Below are 22504 nucleotides of genomic sequence, written 5' to 3' on the forward strand. Positions count from 1 at the left end.
GTACCTTTTCAAACACTGGAATTCACCTAGTTAATTAGCATAATGCATTCTAGGAAGTAAGGTACCAGAAAAACAAACAAACAAACAAACCATAACTAAGTATACACATCAAAAATCTGCAGTTCAAAGACACTTTCTCCAAAATCTGCCTGCTGAACACTCAGAATTTGATTTGTAACATAAAATAGTTACATTACTTCATGAAACCTATTTCTAGCATCTAGTATTGTAAAAACCATATTCTGAATACAATTGCAAAAAGATTCATATCAGATTCAAACCATTTTTCCCCAGTAAAACGTGTCCCAAGTTATTTCAAAGTGCAAGAAATGCAAGAAAATGATGACTTCTGAAAGAAAATAAATGCAGAAAAACATTGGAGAAAAATTATAAACCTGACTTTGGAATCAATGCATTTCTCATCTGTGACAGCTACTAGAATCACACCAAAAGTCATTCAAACCTTCATACATTACTAAAACATTCTACATACATAACCACATATAATACAGACTACAAGAAAAAAAGTAATTCAGAAACAGTTTGGACGGTATACATGCACTACCTATTATTCTGAAGACTTTAAAGTAACTGATTTTCTGCACATAAAAATGTGTGAATTCAAAATCTATCCTACTGAGACTAGACTTGAGTTCCATCAGAAAGTTTTTAGCATTTCCTATCAAGAACAGAATCTGAAAGCTTCAGATTAAACTGAAAACAAAGATATCATAATTTTATGGCTAACTCTAGATATTTATTATTAGAAATGGAAATTTTGCCTCTTTTGAACCTCAAAAAGTGACAAGAACAATGTTCTTATTTCCAGGACAAAGAGAAATCCCTAATAAGGAGGCTAATATTTTACGAAGATGTAAAATACATCACAAATTATTATTAAGGCTTTTTAGGGTTAATATAAACCGGTTAGTAGATAGAAAACAAGCATAGCACAGGAAATTAGTGGTACAAAGACCTCTTTACAGGTGCATTAAAATAGTTATACATTCACAAAGACGATTTCTACATAATTTCTTACCAGATCAGCTATATAAGAAAATGTTTTAATCTTGAATTCATTATAGATCTCAAAATGGATTTATACATTATCCTACACACAGGTGTGAACTTCTCCTCTGGCTTTTGATCTATTTTAAGACACAACAACTCTATAAACATGACTACAGAAAAAATTTAAATTCTTTAAATGTTAAATGCTAAAAAAGAAAACCTGACCAGTTAGTAATGCTGATTTCACAATGTGAAATGATCTAGGTCAGTCTGAAACCAAAGAAGCCAAAATTAAACCACCAAGAACAAAAGCGATCTTATTTTAAAGTGTTAAATCTGCAGAAGAGGCAATCAGTTAAATATCAAATCTACAAGCTATTCTAAATCCTGTCCATACTACTAATTTCAAAATGCCAGCTAATTGTTCAGCTTTCTTCTTTCTGCATATAATGGACACTAGAGGCAATGATATATAAATTCTCCTACAGACCAGGTGTTTTTCCCTGTCTATCGTCACTAAGTCTCAAGTACGGAGCCTCCTCAACTGACTTGTATTTACTGTGTTAAAGAGGGAAATGAGACTTTGCAACTATGTTCTTACTACCACCATGTCAAATCATGCCTTGGAAAAACCCGTTTCACTTCAAATTATATATATATATAAGAATCTTAGGGCTTGTATACTTAGTATTTCCCACTATTCCAGCAACAGTATTTACAGTAGTGGCAGTCCTTTATACAGACACACCTAAACTAGGTAAATTACACATACAAGAATTACATTTCACTGGATAAATTACCATATAAAACCAATGCAGCTGAAGTACACCTGAAAACCACTTAAGTGTTGCCAGATTAAGTACTTGTACTGAAGTAAATAAATAATTTCAGGTAGATTTGTACCTGATTTTCAATAATGACAAGTCCTTAGAGTAGTTCCTTAGACTAGTTTCACTTTATTTCTCACCACATAAGGAAGCATATAAACTATCAAATGTTTGCATTTAACTTCTAACACCAGATGTAGAAAAATCTACAAGAACTTAAGTGTAAAAGATACAATGCAATTAATACTAAAACAATCTTACCTTTATTAGGTTTGGATGACTTGTTCTTGTTAGGTTTAAAACAAGAGCCCCTTGATTTATCTTCTCTGTCCTTAATAAATTTCTGCACATCATCCAAAGAAAGCTTTTGAAGGACAACTACAGGCTTAGCTCCTTTATTTAGATCTTCAACTAGCCCAATCTTCTCTACTTTGTCCTTATGTTCACCTCTAAATTCAGTTTTCCTTGACTCCTGAGTAACATTGCCATCTTTATCACGCTTGATTTTTGGAATGACAAAATGTTTCAATGCACCAGATCTTCCTCCCAACAAATAACTGGGAAACTCTGCTTTATTGTCACCATGTGCTTTATTACTATCGACTTTACTCTTACTCCCATCTGTCCTTCGTTCATCCTTGCTGTTTGGTGACTTAAAACCAGGTTTATCAGGTCTTGATCTGCTAGAATCCCCTTTACCTTCCTGTTTAATACGAGGGCTGTCAGGTCTTGATTTCTGATCCCCAGAAGAAAACCTTGAATCACCAGACTCATGCCTATATTTCCTTTCAAATTTCTCAGGTTTTGAACCATCAGATTTAATACCATGCTTAGACTCATGTTCACTTTTGTTTGAGGATCTCAAGTATTCAGGCCTTCTAATCTTGGATGGATCTCCTCTGTATCTCTCTGACTCCCCCCTGTCCTCAGATCTTTGTTTAAGGCTATCATGGTCACGCCTTGGTGTATCAGAAACTGAGCGTCCATCAGGCCTCGGTTTTGTTGGATCAGGTCGGCTTTCAGGTTTCATCCTTGAAGGATCAGATTTCACATCTAGTTTATGCCTAGATATGTCAATTTTCTTGTCTGACAAAGGTTTACCAGAGTCCCTCCTATTATCATGTTTGTGTTTTGGTGTTTCAGGCCTCCCTTCACTCTTCTGTTTCGGTGTTTCAGGTCTGCCTTCACTCTTCTGTTTCGGTGTTTCTGGCCTCTGCCGTATTTCCTGTTTGCCATTATTTTGTTTTCCCTCATTTTGTTTCATCTCCATTTGCCTGCTCTCGTTTTGTTTCAATTCTGTCTGTCTGTTCTCATTTTGTTTCATTTCCATTTGTCTGCTTTCATGTTTCACTTCTAACTGCTTGCTCTCATTGTATTTACTTTCCAACCGTCTGCTCTCATTTTGCTGGAATTCCATTTGTCTGCTTTCATTTTGCTGGATATCTGTCTTTTGACTTTCAAAGTCTGACTTTTTCCTAAAAAATTCTGGATGGTTTTCAGGTTTAAATTTGAGAACTCCAACAGTGTCTTCTTGGGGAACACACACAAACCCGTCATTATACTGCTTAATTTCTTCAGGTTTTTTGATGGTGTCCAAATCCTGAGTTACTGTAGCCTGAGAGTCTGCTCTTCCTGCTTGCTGCAGATCAATACTAACCATCAATGCCGGCCTTGCCCCATTTCCTGCAGAACCTGTCTCCTGAGAAGCTGCTCTATTTCCTCCAGTAGCACCTCCAGCCTCTGGTGGTTTGTTTTCTTGTTTCCGCTTCTTTAGAGGCTTATCTGCAAGTTAAAAGAGAAAAAAAATCACAAGTTATATATAAAAACTGATAAATGTCCAAGGAAGAATGTCCATTCCCTTCCACTCCCACAGTTAATCCTCCTCAGCACGGATGTGCACGCACAACAAAATCCACTGAATTTAAAAGCAAGAATAGGACTTCTCTAACTAATATTTTTTCATGTATTCAGACTATCATTCATTGTCAGTCTCCCACAAATGTCAGTTAATCATTAGAACAACCCTCCCTCAAAACATATGAAATCAAAGGCCCTGTGTAATTCCCAAGAGAATCACCTAATAAAGCAGCTGCAATCCATAAGACCAAAAAAACCCCCACCCCATTTAAAAAAACCCCAAACTACTCAATTACACTTGAAGCAGAAATCTGAAAAGTCAAAGTTGAGGTGCAGCTAGCTCCACAACTAGTTTTTGAGGAATATTACTATAAAAGATATCTTCTGCAGATTCAACCTGCTTTATTACACATGTACTAAGCAAGAATCCGCAATGATTACGAGACAGGTTTTTCCCTACTTGGTTCAGTGAATCAGCTGGACTTCACACATATTTTAGTCAGGGAACACATGAACAATGAATAAAACTGATAAAGTAACTATTCCACCATTCCATGCTTCTCTTTGAAGCAAAGCAGTACACAAAGGATTGGAGTCTCTATCTTAATACATGCATATTAGATGGGGAGCCACTACACACTTAAAAACTTTCCTTTTGCAATCATAATGCTTTTTACAGATGAAACAAGAAGTATAGTGATAATTTTCTGTCAAGAATCTGACTCTGCAATAAGCTTTTCAGTTTACACTAAAAAAATCATTAGGACTAGAATACAGAAAAATTGAATCAACCACAGCCCCTGTAATTCAGTACAATTTACAGAAATGAGAAGCACATGGAAGTATCCCAAAGAGTATATTCTACCCATATAAAACTACAACCCATTATATTACCAACACAGAACTCTAAACTAAAAAGAATTTCTGCCACAAAAACTAGATGCACTACCTGCACTAAGGCTTCTATTCTCATTTCTCAACTACCACTGTGTAATTTGTAAAAAAAAATTGGGAATATGACTGTAAGTCTAAGAAATATGATTGTAAGTCTAAGGAATTACTAGACATAGATCTATTGTCAAAATGCCTAGACCACAAATGCAAAGTAAAAAAAATTCCAGACTTTGTGCCTAGGTTTGTGGTGCCTTGTCACCAGATGCAATGATCCAGCTCTTCTACTCAGAGCAGAGACAGAAAGGAACAGTAAGGAGGATGCAATCAAGAAATAGGGAGATACACGTCAATGAAAAAACCCACACAGTCCTCTGGAATTGTAAACCAGAATTCCAGCATATGAATTCTAATTTCTTGTAACATTTTAGAAGACTCATTTAAAAATACTTTGAAGGATCAACTCCAAAATTAAAATTAGGCCACAATTAAAAGCAGTAACATGGTCAATTCCAGTGATGTGAACAGGCTTCTTTCCCCATTGTTTTCATCCTCAAATCTATTTGGATGTCTCTAACTTTCTAAAACTCCAAGATTTGTACAAGATTTACTGGCCGGAAGATAGTAAAGACAGATACAATAAACTCCAAGCAGAAACCGATCAACTGCAAATAAAGAACTTTGCAAAACTCGATAAAAGCCTGTAGGAATAAATGCCAACTTTATGATAGACATGTGAGGTAAAATAAATTTTCCAAATCAAAGATGCAGCTTTTTAGCATGGAGATTTTTGCTTTTTCTTGCATTCTTACAAGAAAGTTTGTCAGCCCTGTCATTTTAGTCCAGAAATGCCAGGCACACTGAAAAGTCCAGTAGAGCTCTCATGGTGGATCTAACAGTAGTCTTTAAGACATCACTGTTATTCATTATCTGCCTTATTTCTTTAACTGAAGTTTTCATCTGTAGCAGAAAGAAACACGCAGTCATATTTCCACAACTACATTTCACTGTCTAATGCATCACCTACCAGGCTGAATGATTCAGTTTTAAGCAAGAAAATGCTGTCCTCTCTTATGTCTATTATAGGAGCAGATGGCCATGAGCTGTGATGCCTTAAACAGCTGTAGCTGGACCAACCAAAACTCACCTTTCAGAGCCCTCATGCTGAAGGCACCAAGAACAACCAACCAAAACATTTCAAGTAGGGCCAACTCTCTCGCTTGGACTTCCGTAAGTGACCAGGCTCAACGTGCTGCTGTTCTTCACCATCCAAAATGTCAAATTTTAAGTTGAGAACTCACAAGTAGATGATCACATCACAACTTGGCACACATACTCCCTCTAAATACATTGCTCTTCTGATGCACATTCTTCACTTTTCTTGACATTAGAATACTGATGTTTTAGTAACTTGACATCTTGCCTGAGAAGAAAGTGACACCTTCATAGTTTTATTTTCTTAAATAGCGAGGTGATTGCAGACAGAGGTACAGATCACTCACAGATTTCTTCTTATTTCCAGTGCATCCTGAAAGTGAGTCTCAAAACTAGACTCAATCATTACTGCTATGAGAATTCTGGAGCTAGGACAAAAAAAGCTGTCCTGAGTGTAAGAAAATATCCAGTTGAACTATGGCAAAAAAGGTTGGATGAATACATAGTACCACTGCCTTCATAAAGTATAATGAAAAAACTCAATTGAATAAGTACAAAAACTTTTTAAATTGATGTAATAGCTGCAAAAATTTGAAAGGTGAAACATTGTGTTTTGAGGGCTTTATAAAATCTTGAACTCACTTTCAGCTATATGAGAATTAAAATCAGCGATGTGAGAAGAGAGCAGTGAACCTCTAAAAACAGATGTCTTCAGATCTTCTCTTTTACACTCAAATATATGCAAGTTTGCATATAGCTGCTTCAGTAAGTCACGAGTCCCAGAATGAACAGATTGAGCTTTTACAATATCCATTGAAATATATTTTGTTTCCTTCAAGGCACCAGTATTCAAGCTTCATTCACTTCATTCCATAGACAGTAGTATTTTTTTTTTTAATATGGGGATCTAGGACTTCATCAGACTAATGTCTTCCTTTGAAATCTTACAGACCTAGATCTAAAGTCTGTTGCAGTTCCAAACATGTTGGCTCACAACCTCTTTAGTCCAATAAATTGTGATCAGGATGTTTTTGCTTCTAGCTTTGTAACAGTTTTCACAATAAATGGAATATTAAGTTACAGAAGAGGTTTCTGTCTATATTAATGATTGGGTATACAAGTTCATTGTTTTCAGATTATTTTATTCACTCTTCCACCTTCCTCTGAGGTTGTAGATATATTCAAAATATATCTACATTTTTTTCCAATTCCTTAAACAAATTTATGGTAGTTCAGAGAACAATTATTCTATGTATGAATCCTTTTGATTTGGCAAATTTTAAGGATGTTCTCTTTACCTTGCAACACACTCACTAAAAGGCAGTACCTTGGAACTCAAAGCAAGATGATAAACTACATTATACTAAAAAATAGTAGAGCTGTTCTATCAAATGAAATGATTCACAAATGATGGCACAAGAAACAAAACATTACTGGAACCACATGCTGGACATGGGAAAAAAATTAGCTGGATTTAAGTGGTAATCTCCCACCAATTCTCTTATGAACAGTGTTTCTGGAGACAGGTTATGGCTTATGGCCTTCACTTTTGGAAACATCTGTGTATCACACAGTTAGAAGTGCTTTAAGATTTAGAAATTAATTAATTAATTCTGTGGAACCTTTGTGCAAAAAACCATATCACGCTGGAAAAACCACAGACACTTCTGATGAAACTACAAGGCAATCGATTTCAAGAACATTTATCCTGAAAATAGATCTGCTTAGAAGCTGAGGAAGTGTTAGAAGCAGCAGGTGGATGAGGAGAGCTGTATTAAAAATGTATCTCTATTCTTTTACTCACCCTGGAATCTTTCCAAAGCAACAGTCAATATCATTAGTGCTGAAACCCTCTAAATTACTGCTTCCGTGCAAGCCTGATGATTGCCTTAAATCCCAGAATAAACTCTTTAAACAACTGATTATAATTGGATGATACCCAGTTCTAAAACTGCTTGGCCTAGCAAGGTGAAATGAGCCTTTCCTAAGTATCTATGGAAAGGGAACAAGTCTAAATAACCATAAGCATGGGTGCTAAGCTTCCTTTTAGCAGAATGGTAACATTTTCCTCCATTAATACTGTTTGGCAGACTTACAAATAGACATAACAGATAAATTTTTGCTTCCCCATTTACACCTTGTAAGGCCCAGTGGGAGACTTCATATTCAAAATTGTTAAATGTGAAAGTTCTCCTCTTCAGAGACACAAAAAAGATTGATCCTCTAATATTAAATTCCAGATGAACCATTTAAATGGTAATTGAAAGTGTAAATTTTCTTTTTGTAAAGGATAACCTTTAAGAGTTTTACATCTTTAAACCTCTAACTCTTCTAATCTCTCATATTAGAGATTACTGAGGTATACTTCCCCTCATTTGAAATAGCACTTATTTAATTACATCACTAAGTAACAAATTTAACTCAAATATACTAGTCCTAAGAAGTCATTACCTATTGTCAAAGCTTCTATTTTCTTCTATTTTACAAGTCAGACAAAGACAAATTATAAACTTATCTTATTTAAAACAGCAATCAAGATTAGAAATTTTTGACAAATGGCACATGGATAAATGTCTAAATAACAAATACACGTCTACTGTCAATTTCCTGTTGAAGTTCTTAGTTGTTTTTCACAGATTTCTTCAAAGTTGTCTAAGTGCCCTATCCCCCAACCAACAGAGCTTTGTAGACCACAAGAATTTAATCTCTGTACAATAAATCTTTAAAATTACTTCAATGGCACCAGTGGATGACCTATCAGGGGAGTGAGGGCAAATACCAGTTCTCTTCTGCTCCTTCATGTATGCACACCATTGACAACCCATAAGAGTTTGCTCCCATCTGACCTCCTCTCAAAGTCCTATGCCAACTAAAGAAAAGAATTGAACAACCAAAGGGAACTGTTCCCAGATTCTCTTCCCAGAAGAGATTTCCACACTACTAGCTCTTCCCCTTGCAGGAGAGATTCAGTCAACACAGGGCAAAGATTTTATTCTCACTGCTTCCTCCCTTACAGAAGAAATCAAGAAAGTACAGTCATGAGCCTCATATAGGAAGCTTTACGGAATGGTACATAATTCCAAAAATCTCTGAAGAGACGAGAAGACTTTTGGGTTGCTTCAGTTCAAAGAAAGGGACTTACAAGACGCAGAACAGAAACACTTCCTAATCTTTGGCAACCTGTTAAAAGACTGCATCAAACTTCTGGTCACTGTCCAAAAACGAAACCCCATCAGAAGGGAAATCTAAACTTACTCAGTTCAAAACACAAAAAGGCTACAGCAATCTCTGACATGCCTTAAGGTGTAGTAGGCCTCATCAAAATGAAGATTCTGAAGTTTTGCTTCTTCTCTTAAATATAGCATTAACACAATCATACTGTCTTATGAAATTTTCTACTTAAGGATATCTGGTTACTCACTATTCTCTGTCAATTATAGTAATAGAAAGGAAATACTGCACCAGGAAATAACAAAAATTGAACTGCAAAAAAGTATAAACATATCTACATTTGTTTAGAGATTGGAAACTGTAACTTAAGCTTCCTGAATTTAATATTGCTTTCACAAACCATACAACTTTAATTTATGAGATAGATTTTTCAGCATAAATGCTGAATTTTATTCATGTGATTTTGTGCAAAATTATAGTTTTGTAAACTCAAATTATCTCAGCAAAACCTGAAGTGCACTTAGTTTCAAATACCCAGTGCAGCATCCAATTCCACAAGAAAAACGCAACACACTAACATCAGACTTAATGAAAACTACTTAAGTATCACAGCTAACATATCCAATTAGATTTTAATTCATTTGTATAGACAGAAAACTTTAGAAATAAGCGGTGACTTTCCCTTCTCCCTTCCAACTGTTGATTTTGTTCTGCCTTGCACTCAAAAATATCATCAACTAACTAGATCAGTAACATTTTTATTCCATGACAACGAAAAAAAACCTTTGTGTATTCTTAGGTTGATGTCAGCATGAACACAGTGACTGAACTAGAGAAATACTGGGATTAAGTTCTTAATAGAGTTTATTAACGACTCGTGCCATTTCTTTATCAAGATTTAAATCTGTTATAGAGAAATGACTGTTCCAGTATGCAAATCATTACTGGGTTAATGGTATCATAAATCCTCTCATCCAACAGGTACAACCAAGAGTATACATTACATGCATTTTATATTGAATTTTATAGTCTTAGCTTACAGTGTAGACTGAAACAAAGAAGGTTTCTTGCTAAACTGCTATAGTTTAGTTATTTTCTACACCTTCTTACAAGAGCAGTTTTCTGCACTATGCTACATAAAGTACAGCCTAGGATAAATAGAGGAATTTTGATTTCATGTTACATATGAGCACAAATAAAAATGCTATTAAATTACATGATTGTACTTTTTTTAAAAAAATACATTTTTCATTTGTTAATATTTTAATCTTTATAAAAAATTATGAAAGGAAGTAACTTTTCACAGATAGGTGTAAATATTGCAACATTTCATTGCAATTCCTCTAATAGAACAGAAATTCTTCTCCTTACTTTTCCTAAAACCTGTCTGAACACACACAAACACAAAATCTGTCTTTTATAGGATCCAGAGGCTGCAAAACTGGTTTTTCTTGAAAGAGCTGTATAAGGTTTCATCCATTACATCACACTACAATATGCAGACCTACTGAAAGCTTGTATATACAAAATACATGGTTCCTAAGTCTCACATTCTACTACACAGACACTCAGTTATTTATTTTTCACACTCTATCTCTTCACCTTCTGCTATTAATGACTGTAATCTGCAAGATTACCATACAAATTACTACTTGTAGCTCCATTTTTAAGGAAATAAGCCTCCTCCAACATATTTTTGGAAATGAATGCTAATACATTGCTTACAATTACACATTCCATTATTTCATTAACTGGCTACATAAAATTAGACATAAACAAATTATTCATTCTTAATACTATTCTTCTATTAGTTTCCTCTTTAGGGAATTTTACAGGGGAGATGGGTAATGGGGAGAAAGGGAGAGGAGCTGGGTAAGAACTTAAAAGGTAAGAGAAAAAGTTACTTACCTATAATTGTAGTTTTGAGAGTTTTGCTCCGGCAGATTCACACTCTTGGGATGAGTGTCTCTGCTGCTAAGGACTTGGAACGAACCAAAAAAAGAAGGGCCCACAGCAGGCATCCAAATGCCCCCTAACTGATCCAATTATTGGAAAAAAAGTTATTACAGCTTCACTTCTTCCTAATTCAAAGAATCCACAGTAAGATTCCAAAGAAGTGAGTAAAAAGGATCCTCAGAGGTAAAATATATAGAGAAAAACACACAAATGCAAGTTGGTTTGCTTCATTAAAAAATCCTTCTAACCGTTTAAATTTTAAAAAAAATTAGCCTCCCAATGAAATGGTTAATGATTTTGATTTAATTACTCCCCTCACAAATGCCAGAAAACAGTGCCTTTTACAAGCAGAACTCCTCTGTTAAGATATCTGTATTGTACTGAAGTATCTTTGAAGACTCCTAATGCCTAACCACACAATTCTGTGTATGGAAGAGCTCAGATAAAAAAGCAGCAAGTCTGAACAAAATAAAAAAGCTAAATCAATTTGCAAAAGAGTACCTGAAAAAGATGGGTTACTTTCTGGGATTTTATGTAGTTTTCAAAGTTGTCTTCTCTCTTCCTGTTGCAAAAAGACTCCGAGCTCCTTTTAGCATTAAAACGTTAAACATTTTTGTTTCACAGTATTTGAAGGTTTTAGAAAAGCATGAAAGATCTTGATGTTAAACTTTGTATCTGAAAATTAATTCTGTAGCAGGTCTAAATCTTGAAAAAGAAGAACTTATGTTCTGGGAAAGGTTTAGTCTAAAAGTGACAGACTAACTACTTAGCTACTTACACAGAAAGATAAGCCACTTGCACCTGGCACAGTGGCAAAGCACAAGTTAATGCAAAGAACTAAGATTACCAAAATGAAATTTCTCCCCCAACATTCCCACCTCCCAAAAGGAAAAAAAGATGCCTGAGAACAACAGAAGTTCTTGGGACAATTTCTAAAACCTAATAGGATTTCCTGTAGTTTCTTGGAGTAGGCAACTTCAGAATGTGAACAAAGCTCACTGTCAGTTATGACATACATTGGTTCAGAATACAGACCTCTACTTGTTTCAAAAGCCTTCAACAGTACCAAGTAGCACAGGCAGTGTGACTACTGGCAGTAGTTAGAAGAGAAGAAAGTGTGAATTAAGTTTCATTACCTTTCTGAAGAAATTATATCATCAAAATATCATGATGTAACAAGAGTAGAGGATGGTTTACCTGTCAATCGTTGTGAAAAATCTCAATCCATTTCTATAATATTCTTTCTGAACCACTTTTTTCCCAACTCAGATAATCTGAGTCTTGATAAATAATAGCTAGATCTATCTGTAATACTACATATTCTTTCGAAAGAGAAGATATGATCTAGTATTGATCAACATCATGTATCTGATGAGGGTATAGAGGCCACTGTGAGGGGAGCAATGGGAACTGAAGATCTGAGTTACATCATGTTACATGGATTATTTAGCAGTCCTGAAACTATTAAATATAAGAGATGGATTACAATGTAACTTTTGGTGCCAAATGCCTAGATCTTCAAAATTTCCTTTCACTAACAGATACAGAAAAATTACTTGTTAAATTGACCAACAGAGAGACTTTCTTGACGGATAAAGTATAAAGAAGATATAAAGTATAAAAAGGAGATAAACTCCTGCACTTCCACACAGAGAACAAGGATGAAACGAACTTGTTAAACTTCGCACCTCTCTATCATGATAAATAAAGAGGATGCATTCCACTTAATCCAAGAATCAAGTAGCCCAAAAGGATAGAATTATAAAAACATAGCTGCTAAAAGCACTTGGGATATAAGGAAGGAAGTCTGTATTATAAATTCACTCCTTACGCATATCTGACACACACTAGCCCAAATTTGTCAGATTTTGCATTAATGATTTTTGCACTAGGGATTCCTTTTTCATAAAGCGAAAGCATGAAAATCAGATTTCAGAAAGACAAGCTGCTTTTCAAAGAAGGCGGCACTTCTGCAAAACCCTGTGTTAGTTCCTCTTCTGAAACATAGATTGCTTTGCTCTTGAAAGACTTTGTTTGGTGGAAGTTAAACATTTTAACAGCTTTATTAGAAACAATGATTTATTACAGAAAGTACTATGTAAGTTACCACAAGGCTCCCCATTTCCCACCAGTATCAAATATAATGAAAGGACTTTAGCATTAAAAAACCCCGCAGACCTGAGCATTCCCTTAGCCAAGTTACATAATTTTCAGCAAGAATGCCCCCGCCCCTCAAATCTCTGCTGCTTCTCTGAAATAAATTCCTCCACACTACCAGTTATCAGCCTCAGAAGAAACATGTCCTATCCAACCAAACCCTTACTATTAAAAGGAATGCATTTGAAAATCTGTGATGGAGTTAAGAATTATGAGGAGATTTCATGTCGAAAATAAAGGACAGAAGAGACCACTAATTTACTGTCAGTAGTAGTTTTGAGTAGTTTTGACAACTTTTGAGTACCACTTTACTGAAAGTAATTTATGGAAACTGGTGTGAGTATACAGAGAAAACACAGTATGGCTATGATACACATTCCCATGCCTCTGTTACAAAAGCAGCAAAGATGCTTTCATGCAGGTTTTAGCATGTGCTAGCATTTTGAGTAAGTTCTCTAAAGGGATGCTTGCTATTGTAAAGCATCAGCTGGCACTATGCACTCCCACTATAATTAGACCAAGCACGTGCTACATACATGCACTCTTCCTGGCATAAGGGGATCTGAAGTTACAGTACACGTACAAAAAGGCACAAATGCCAGCCTTTTGTGTAAATACACTAGGCAGCTTTGCAGAAATGAATGACATATTTAGAAGTTACTGAACATGTTTCTAGCAGACATATTCCCATACAAACAATAGAGGATGCTTCCTCCTGCAGCCTCACAAAACCAAACAGCTCTAACCAGAATAATCCCAGAGTGTAACAGCTTCTAGACAGAGCATAAACTTACAAGCAGTGGCAAAAGCATTACCAAAAAAAAAAAAACAAACCAAAAAAACCCCCCCACAAACAACAAAAACTTATTTCTCCATGGTAACATTGTTCCATGACTGCTAACAGAAATCTGTTCCATGACTGCTACAAATCTTTCTACTATATACTAGGCAGTCATGGCTGAAACCTCAAGATCCAGAGTGAAAAGGTGGAAAGCGCTGCTGTTTGTCATAGGGGCAACTTAGCACAAGTGAATAAACAGTAATAATTTGTCCCAGTATAAGGCAGCAACTCTTGTAGCTGATTTATAGCAATTGCAGGAACTCAGGAAGGTCTGAGACCTACCAGAGGATGCAGGTAAGGGGAAACCATAAGGTCAGAATCTGCATTTGGGAAGACGGCTATTGACCAGCGGGGAACAGAAAAGGTCACAGTCTATAAAAACCACTCCTTTCCCCAAAAGAAACAAATCAAGGCTCTGATCATGGATGTGTAAGCGGTAAACAAACTTTACAACTAATGCTCAATGTTTTCTGAAAGCCACAACAAAACAAAAAGTGTGGTTTTTAGTCTTGATCGAAGTGTTTGAAAGCATCTGAAACCCAAGAACTTCAAACCAGTCAACAACATAAAAAGGAAGAGAAATCAAAATAAAATGTTGTGCATTTTTTCAGCTGCTTCTCAGATAAAAGGTGGTAAAGATTCAATTTCAAGTGTGTGGAGATAAATGTAGCTTTTGAATTATTAGGCCACAAACCACAAGCTCTCCAACAATAAATCTAAAATTAATGGAAGAGATTTAAGCAAATAAACAAATTCCCCATCTTATTAAATTAAAATTAAAGACAGTAGAGATCTCTTTTGAGGTGAGCACACCTTTTCTCCTTATATTCATAAATAGTTCTTCCTGAAAAGCTTTGATTTAGTTACCAAATAAGAAACATCTTAGAAGTTAAACCTTTTAGTACAAGAAACACAGATACACACAAACACACACAAACTCTCTTCTTCCCTCACCACTCAGGCATCTCCTAAAATACTAAAAAACCACTTTGAATAGGGAGAAAATTTGCTCCCTCTCTGCTGGTTCAAGACCCAAACTGTGTGTAAATTAATTCCATGCAAGTATGTCTACATGGACCATTTTCACCTATGAATTTCCAGAATCAGAATCTTCACCATTTTCCATTCTGCAAGACTTTTCTTGAGAGTATCTAATAAATTAGGATTATGCTACAAATGATTTTTTTCTCAGATGTTAAACACAGTGCAGAAGGAAGATTCTGAAAAAGACTTATGGTAAATTATTACTATCTAATTCATAAAACACATCTGAAACTGAAGACCTTCAAACCAGTTAACAGAAAAAGAAAGAGAAATCAAAATTTAAAAAATTTGATAGATTCAATTAAATCCATTAAGACAGGAAGTGTACCTACTGATGTGAAGATAAAACATTTCAGAGACCCACCTGGTTCTGTGCTACAGACCATACGGATACATGGTAATTCTCTACAGTTTCTAATTCCTACATAATAATTAACATCCAGTTGAACAAATATTAGAGAAAACATAATTGTATATATTACCCAATCATTACACTACCTTCAAAAGAACAGAACAGATGTGATTTTAGTCTACCATCTCCTTCACATTAAATCCAAATGGAGATATGAATAGAAATGGGGTAAAACTGTTTTCCTACATTTTCTTAAATTAGGCAACATGGATTAATAACACAACTATCAAAACTTTCTACAAATATTAATTTATGGTACTGCTGGGATTTTAGAAACTATAAACAACATCAACTGTATTTCATTCAGGCTTATGGTTCAAAGTAAGAGTATTTTAAAAGAATTTTGAAACATAAGAATTTCACTTTCCATCCATTAAGACCCCAAATGAAGAATATCAGATATTCAAAATACGCATATATGAAAGATTACAGTTAATTGTTGGAAGGGAATGGAGATGAATGTCGCAGAAGAACCTACACTGAATAAACAGAATTGAACTATGTGACAATGACAGGAAGTTCTTTATATATATATATATGGGGTTTATATGCATATATATATATTTATATAATATAGAGTGTATATACACACACACATCCTTTTACCTTTATCTTGCACTTCTTTTGAAAATCGCTCCCTTTCAATAGCTGATTCACGTTCTATCCGCTCAATTTCAGCCAATGCATCCAATTCTACTTCATCATATGACGTTATAGCTCCTTGTTGCGAAACCTGTTGCTGTGTCTGTACCACAGGAGTTTGAGGTTGTTTTGCAGCAACGGAAGTGTTCTGTTGTAAAACAGGCACTTGTTGTGCCTGAAGGAAAGCTGTCTGTTCATGCTGCGGCAAACACTGAGCAGCGTTTAGTGGGCGGTTAACATCCTGTGGAGTAACGGGTGTTTTAGAAGTCTGTCCTGGGTACTGCACATTAAAAGGAATATCACCCTCTGACACACTGCTGTTTTCCAAACCAGAAAGCATATCATCCTGCTGGTCCATATCCGAAGATCTTACACGAGACAGTCTTAATGTAAGCTTAGTGGAGTCCTTGGAAGGAGAGCTAATGATATCATACATTGCAGCTTTTTCAGTCTGGTCTTTTTCATCCTTGCCTAACTTCATTTTCTTTTGTTTCTTTTGCTTTCTTTCTGGAGAATCTAACAATATGTCTGGGGGAACATCTCTAGGTGATGAATAAGGTGGAGGCTGAGATTGTTGGATTAAAGGTTGTCTTGATCCTAGAATAATAATTCAGAAAAACTGAACAGTTATGTTGTTTCATGTTTATATAAAAACACACTAAATATAACCTGCATACTTTTAATGTGTATCTCTACATATAACTGTGTTCACAAAAAGTCTAAATAAGATTGGTAGGAAGCACATCATTGCTAGATCAAGATGCAATCTGGATAGTTGCAGTGTATTTCCTAGGAATTTTAGCGGTCCACTGCAAGTAGAGAAGGGATCATTTCAGAGAAGATGGAACAAAAAAACCCCACCACCAAAAAAGAATAAATAAAAATAGTACCTATGGCTCAAAGTATCAGCTATTAGAAAATGATCAACAAAAGCAAGTTGACGACAGAAAAAAGGAACTATCAAAAAGATTCTTATTAAGGTTCAGTGATGAAGACTTAATGATCAGCATACAGGCACTAGCCATTCCAGCCACACATTTTAAATTAAAAAAACCCAAAAATAACCCCAAAACATATACAATCTCCTTAACTTGGATTCTGACAGTTCATTTTAAATTTTTTTTCTTATATTTTCTTTTTTACAAATTTATTTTAGGTAAATTTATTCCAACCTCCTCCACTCATTACTATCTAGAAAACACTATCTAAATGCATCTTTCTACAATCCCCCCTGCCTTATCTCCCCTCCTTTTTTGTTTAATGTATGAGTTTTTGCTATGTGCACTCTTTCCAGGATTTGAGGGTACGTACAGAAATTTTAAAAAGAGGACACCTCTAATTAAATAATTTCTCCAATTAATTACATTTGAAGTTCTAATTCCTCTAACTGATCAGCTTCCTGTAACTGTTAGCCTAGAAAAAAGTCTACAGAGAAGCTTTTCAACCTGTCCCAATTGTAATTTTGAGCTATAGTTTTGGCTTAGAAAGGAATACTGTGCAAGGTAGGAAACACACAGTCTCTTCTTCTTAAAGCTACCATTCAGATTCCATTCATCCATTGGGGAATACTGATGTTTGGAAAGCAGTGACTGAGATTATTATTAGCCATTCTGGTCAGGTCATCATAGGTCAGCACTTCTAACAAGCAAAAATTAACTGGAATACATGTCCCATGTGCTTCATTCAAGAAACGCCACTAAATAAGAAATAAGCTTTATTCTGCAGTTTAAATTTCTACCAGATATTTTTGGAAGTGTTAAGAATGATTAAGCAATGTACCAAACCATAGATGAAAAAACCAGAATGGTGATCTCTGTCAAAGCTTCAATTTACATGAAAAGTGTGCTTTTACTGATGACCTCTTCACACAGACTGCTACGCTTTTGTCTCCCTAGACCATTCTGTAAGAAGTCCCACTTCTGTATGTAGCAAGCAGAGTATGACATGGGTTTATCTTAATCCTTCTTGGCCCTTGGCAACTAATCCATATTCTGTCAAATAACCTCCACAAAGTTGGGAAGCCCTGTTTGGACTCATTCTAATTTTAAAAACTGTTCTACTACTCTGTTTCCCTTCCTCAAATCAGATACCACACTTGAGCAACCAGGACCCAAGTTCTCACTACACTTTAGAAGATTACTCCTTTGCTTTTCACCGGATTCCTATTCTTGTTAAGCTCCTCTCCACAATTACCATTTCTTTGGGTACTTTACAAGATTAAAGGTAATGTGTAGCAGGAATTCTTAGCTACTAATTTTTTTATGGTAATGACTATTGCTCAGGAAGTAAGAACTGCAGGATATTTCTACAAACAGTGAAGGCAACTCAGAACTTTTCAAACAGATATTCTGGACATCTTAATCTTGAATTATCTCTCATATGAATACTTCTAAAGTTGTAACAATGGAACATTAACTATTTTTCAGAATTACACTACTAAACACAGGGGACAGATTTGATTCTCCCTTGTCCTAACCTTCTCAATAAATACAACAAGATCTGATTTGGTATTAATTTGGCATTTCTCATGTTGAAAAGTAGGACTGAAGCAACAGATAAGTGGTTTCCTTTTTATCTTTGAATAGACTTGAGGAGGCCAGAAGGATTTCACTGCATTCCATTGAATCCAGTAAATGAAGAAACAAAAGTAAAGTTTTGCCTCTCCTAGGCAGCACTACGAATAAGTATTTGAAAATATCTTTCTCCTAAATATCGCTTTGATAGTAAGGCCTATAAGCTGCATTTTAGAAGAAAAGGTTCCAGCAATAATTTCACATATTTCTGAGATGTTTAATGATGGTTAAGCCTCTGCCAACAAGGAGGCTCAGAAGCTACAATGTCTATGTATGGAGGTGAAAAAAACCTGAAAAATATGAAGCATTCTTGAACAGTTTCACCCTATCACAAACCTTAGCAGTTTTGAACAGATATTACACAGTGAACACACAGCATATTCTGTTCAATACTGAGACTTCAGACTAAAGCCAGTATATGCCCAGGTGGCCAGGAAGCCAATGACACCCAGCCTGTGTCAGCAATAATGTGGCCAGCAGGAGCAGGGCAGAGACTGTTCCCCTGTACTTGGACTGATGAAGAGACAACCTGAATGCTTTGCTCATTTCTGGGCCCTGACTACAAAAAAGACACTGAGGTGCTGGAGCATGACCAGAGAAGGGCAACAGAGCTGGAGCACAAGTCCAGCAAGGAGTGGCTGAGGGAGCTGAGGGTGTTTATCCTGGAGAAGAGGAGGCTCAAGGGGCACCTTATCACTCTCTACAACCACCTGAAAGGAGGTGGTGGCCAGGTGGGGATCAGCCTCTTCTCCCAAGCAACTCGAGGAAACAGCCTCAAACTGCACAAGAGGAGGTTCAGGTTGGACCTCGGGAAGAATTTCTTCACTGAAAGCACTGGAATGGGCTGCCCAGGGAGGTGGTGGAGCCACTGTTCCTGGAGGTGCTCAAGAAAGGACTGGACATGGCATTTGGTACTAGGGTTTAGTTGACATGATATTTTTTCTTTAAATGTTGGAAGAGATGACCTTGGACATCTATTCCAACTTCAATAATTCTATGAAAACTATACCCATTTTACAGAGAGTTTGTCTATTAATGGTCAGAGTCAGGCTGGAGTATTTCCTATGGGAGAAGTCTTGGGCCATTATACATCTGAGAATAAATATCTTTACCAAGACTGAAGAGCAGGAAAAAAACCCAAAGCCTCAAACTTAAAGAATACATAGACGACTGTGATTAGTTTTGCTGAACCAGTTGGGATTCCAAGATTGAGAAGGTTTGTTCTGCAAAATGCTGTCAATGCAATAAATTTACAAATCTTTACAAACAGAGAAATATGTAGACAATTTTTGAGTCTAAATCTAAGCCTCGGCAGTAATTCAGGAAAAAAATAAATCTGACTTTCTGTAGTTGATTTTCCAGAGATAGTATCATTAAAAGAACTTTGTGTGTGCTCTCTTTATATAGCAGGAATATGTACAGCTTCTGAGATGAAAGGAGATTCTCTCTTGATTCAGGAAGGTCACTATATTGTTACTAAACAGCAAATATTGATAGTCAACCAGGCAACACCAAACACAGCTGACAAGCAGGTACCATCATAGGAAATGAGGTCTCTACAGAGAACAAACACAAGCATCACAATACCTCTCTAGTCTTTCAGCAACAGTCATTCTGACCACCCACCCATGATAATCCTAGGGTTGGTTCTCTACATTTCTTAGTTCTTCCATTGGTTCCTAGTGGTAGATGGCACTGAAGTTTTATCAAATGCTGTAGCAATTCGCAAACATCTTTTTTTCTGTGATTCTTGACTGGTATCTTATCAAATCCTATAAAATGCAATCAACTATAAAAAGAATTTAATTGCATTGACAGAGACTTAGCCTTCTTTAAAATGTAATTTTTTGAATCTACTTCTGGTTTGTTTACCCTGGCTCTACTTGCTCACTGTGTATCACTAGCTTGGATAGCAAATAGAGAAGCTTCTGTCCAGGAGACTGCACACATCACTAACATTTCCATCTTATCATTTTGTCTGTCCTTGCTAATCATACCACAATATTCACACCTTCTTTAAGTATTTCTGATACTTCCTCTGATCATCTCTAAGTCTCTTCATATCATTTGCCTTTCAAAGATGATGTGGCAAAGTCATACCACTGATTACACTCTATGTTGTGATCTACATTGTTAAAAAGCAATTATTAAGGTTATCAGGAAGTTAGGACTCACATATTTTTCAGTATTAAAAAATAATCTTTCCACTTTTACAGTAACAACTTCCAAAGGGTCACATGAAACATTATCCTCATATTTCTTTAATTCGCTTGCAGGAAAAGGTTCTCAGATGTTGATAAAAGCCTTTCACCCATCCTACCCCTGTTTTGCCAGAAGTACCATTCCCTAACCATGAAAGCTGGAAAAACTATTAGAGAACAAATGAAGAATAATGTTTAGTACATGGTTCATAGCACACTGGAGAGAAACTTCAAGACTGTTCAAGAGCTACACTTTTTTAAATCCATAGGAAAGTGATCTTCCACTCCTGGAACATGACTTGAATAGGTATACACAAATTGGTGTATAAACCTGGACACAACATTCCAGACATTTTACTGGAAAAGCCTTTGGAAAGAGAGGCTTTAAGAAATGTACATGTGCTACATGTGAATTATTAAGATTTCACACATGAGTAATTATACTATAAACAAGTTTCTGAGGGCAGAAGTAGGAGAAGAGAACCAGACATTCACATTGTGTTCGCAATGACATTTGTTGGAAACCTTGTGATTACAGACCCCGAGGAACACGCTATTACCGACAGATTTTAAGAGGCTGCAGTTAAAATGTGTAAATGAAGTGTGTCTTTTTTGTTTTTCTTTCCCCTTAACGTGATCTTATTTATCACCTTCACATAAAAGGAAAGTGTTCATAAAAATGAGATCAGACAAATTCATCCTGGAACTCTGGCTACACCAGCTTCAAAATTGGTAACAATCACTTTGAGAATCTGTTCCTCCAGTAGACTCAAAAAGGGAAAAACAGCCTCTTCAAAAGTATGGTAAAGGCCTACGCAGAGTACAACAAATAGTCTGTATGATTTAAGTACACTAGAGTAATTTTTCTGTAAGAATGATATAACAAAGAAATGGTATTCCAAAAGGAATTTATTAAGAATAAGTATCATCAAATCTTGAAGACAGTTGAGTGCCATACCTGGACTCTAGCATGGCTTTCTGTACAGCTTCTCATATTAATTTCACTAACAAGCTGAAGAGTGCTAATCTAGCGTAATCTACACAAAAATATGTCAATTATTGTAAACTCTACTGTGAAGCTATGCTGACACAAAATCAGTTTTTCTTAATAAAAATGAAGTGAGTATATGTGAAGAAGTGCAGCTTTCCAGAGCACTGCCGTAAGAATAATAGTTTAAAATATCTGTCAGTAATATCTTCTCATGTAAGAGAATTACAGTATTAAGCTAAGTATCATTACTGCTTTTGGTTGTAAATCTTTGAGAGGCCAATCCCTGCTTTAAAAACAGAATCAAAAATTTTCTTGGCTAATTTGCGTACCTTTCTGATACAAAACAAATTCAGTGACAAGAAGCACAAACTTCTTATTAATCTGTGAATTGAAAACCATAATAATTGAAGACCATTCCTCCATAAAAGGCAGATAGACAAGCTCTCCAGAAAGGCAGTAGAATGTTCAAAACAACTTGCAATATAAATCTGAGTTATCAGCAAAGAGCAGCTATATTCGCATATACAAGAGTAGTATCACACAAAGTAGCCTCCAGTACTTTCCTGACTACTCATCCTAAATCGTCAAATAGAGATGTATCGATGTGTAGGACAGTAGAACATCAAGACATATGTAGACCAATTAGAAGTCAGGTAAAAACATCAAAGACAATTGGAAGCTCAGAAATTATGACTTATGTAAAGGTACTGTGCTGTTCAGTTTGTAGATTAGATTAGAGCAAGACGTGATAATGTTCTTTGATAAGTAAATGTTT

At 35.7% G+C, this 22504-nt stretch overlaps 1 protein-coding gene across 7 annotated transcripts in view; it reads right to left on the minus strand.

The window, feature by feature from the left end:
- The window catches only part of NIPBL (NIPBL cohesin loading factor), a 142626-nt gene that overhangs the window by 56125 nt on the left and 63997 nt on the right, over positions 1-22504 (minus strand). For 4 of the 7 annotated variants that reach the window (XM_083883843.1, XM_083883842.1, XM_083883844.1 and 1 more), the window contains exons 9-10: positions 15929-16561; positions 2100-3620 (exon numbers count right to left, since the gene is read on the minus strand). In XM_083883843.1, coding sequence (XP_083739969.1) covers positions 2100-3620; positions 15929-16561 — 2154 coding nt within the window. Of the gene's footprint in view, positions 1-2099; positions 3621-5733; positions 5984-15928; positions 16562-22504 lie in introns of those variants that run through there. The other 3 variants (XM_083883847.1, XM_083883848.1, XM_083883846.1) reach the window with 3 other exon arrangements.

This window comes from Zosterops lateralis (assembly GCF_965231275.1).
Source record: "Zosterops lateralis genome assembly, chromosome: Z".
Taxonomy (NCBI): Eukaryota; Metazoa; Chordata; class Aves; order Passeriformes; family Zosteropidae; genus Zosterops; species Zosterops lateralis.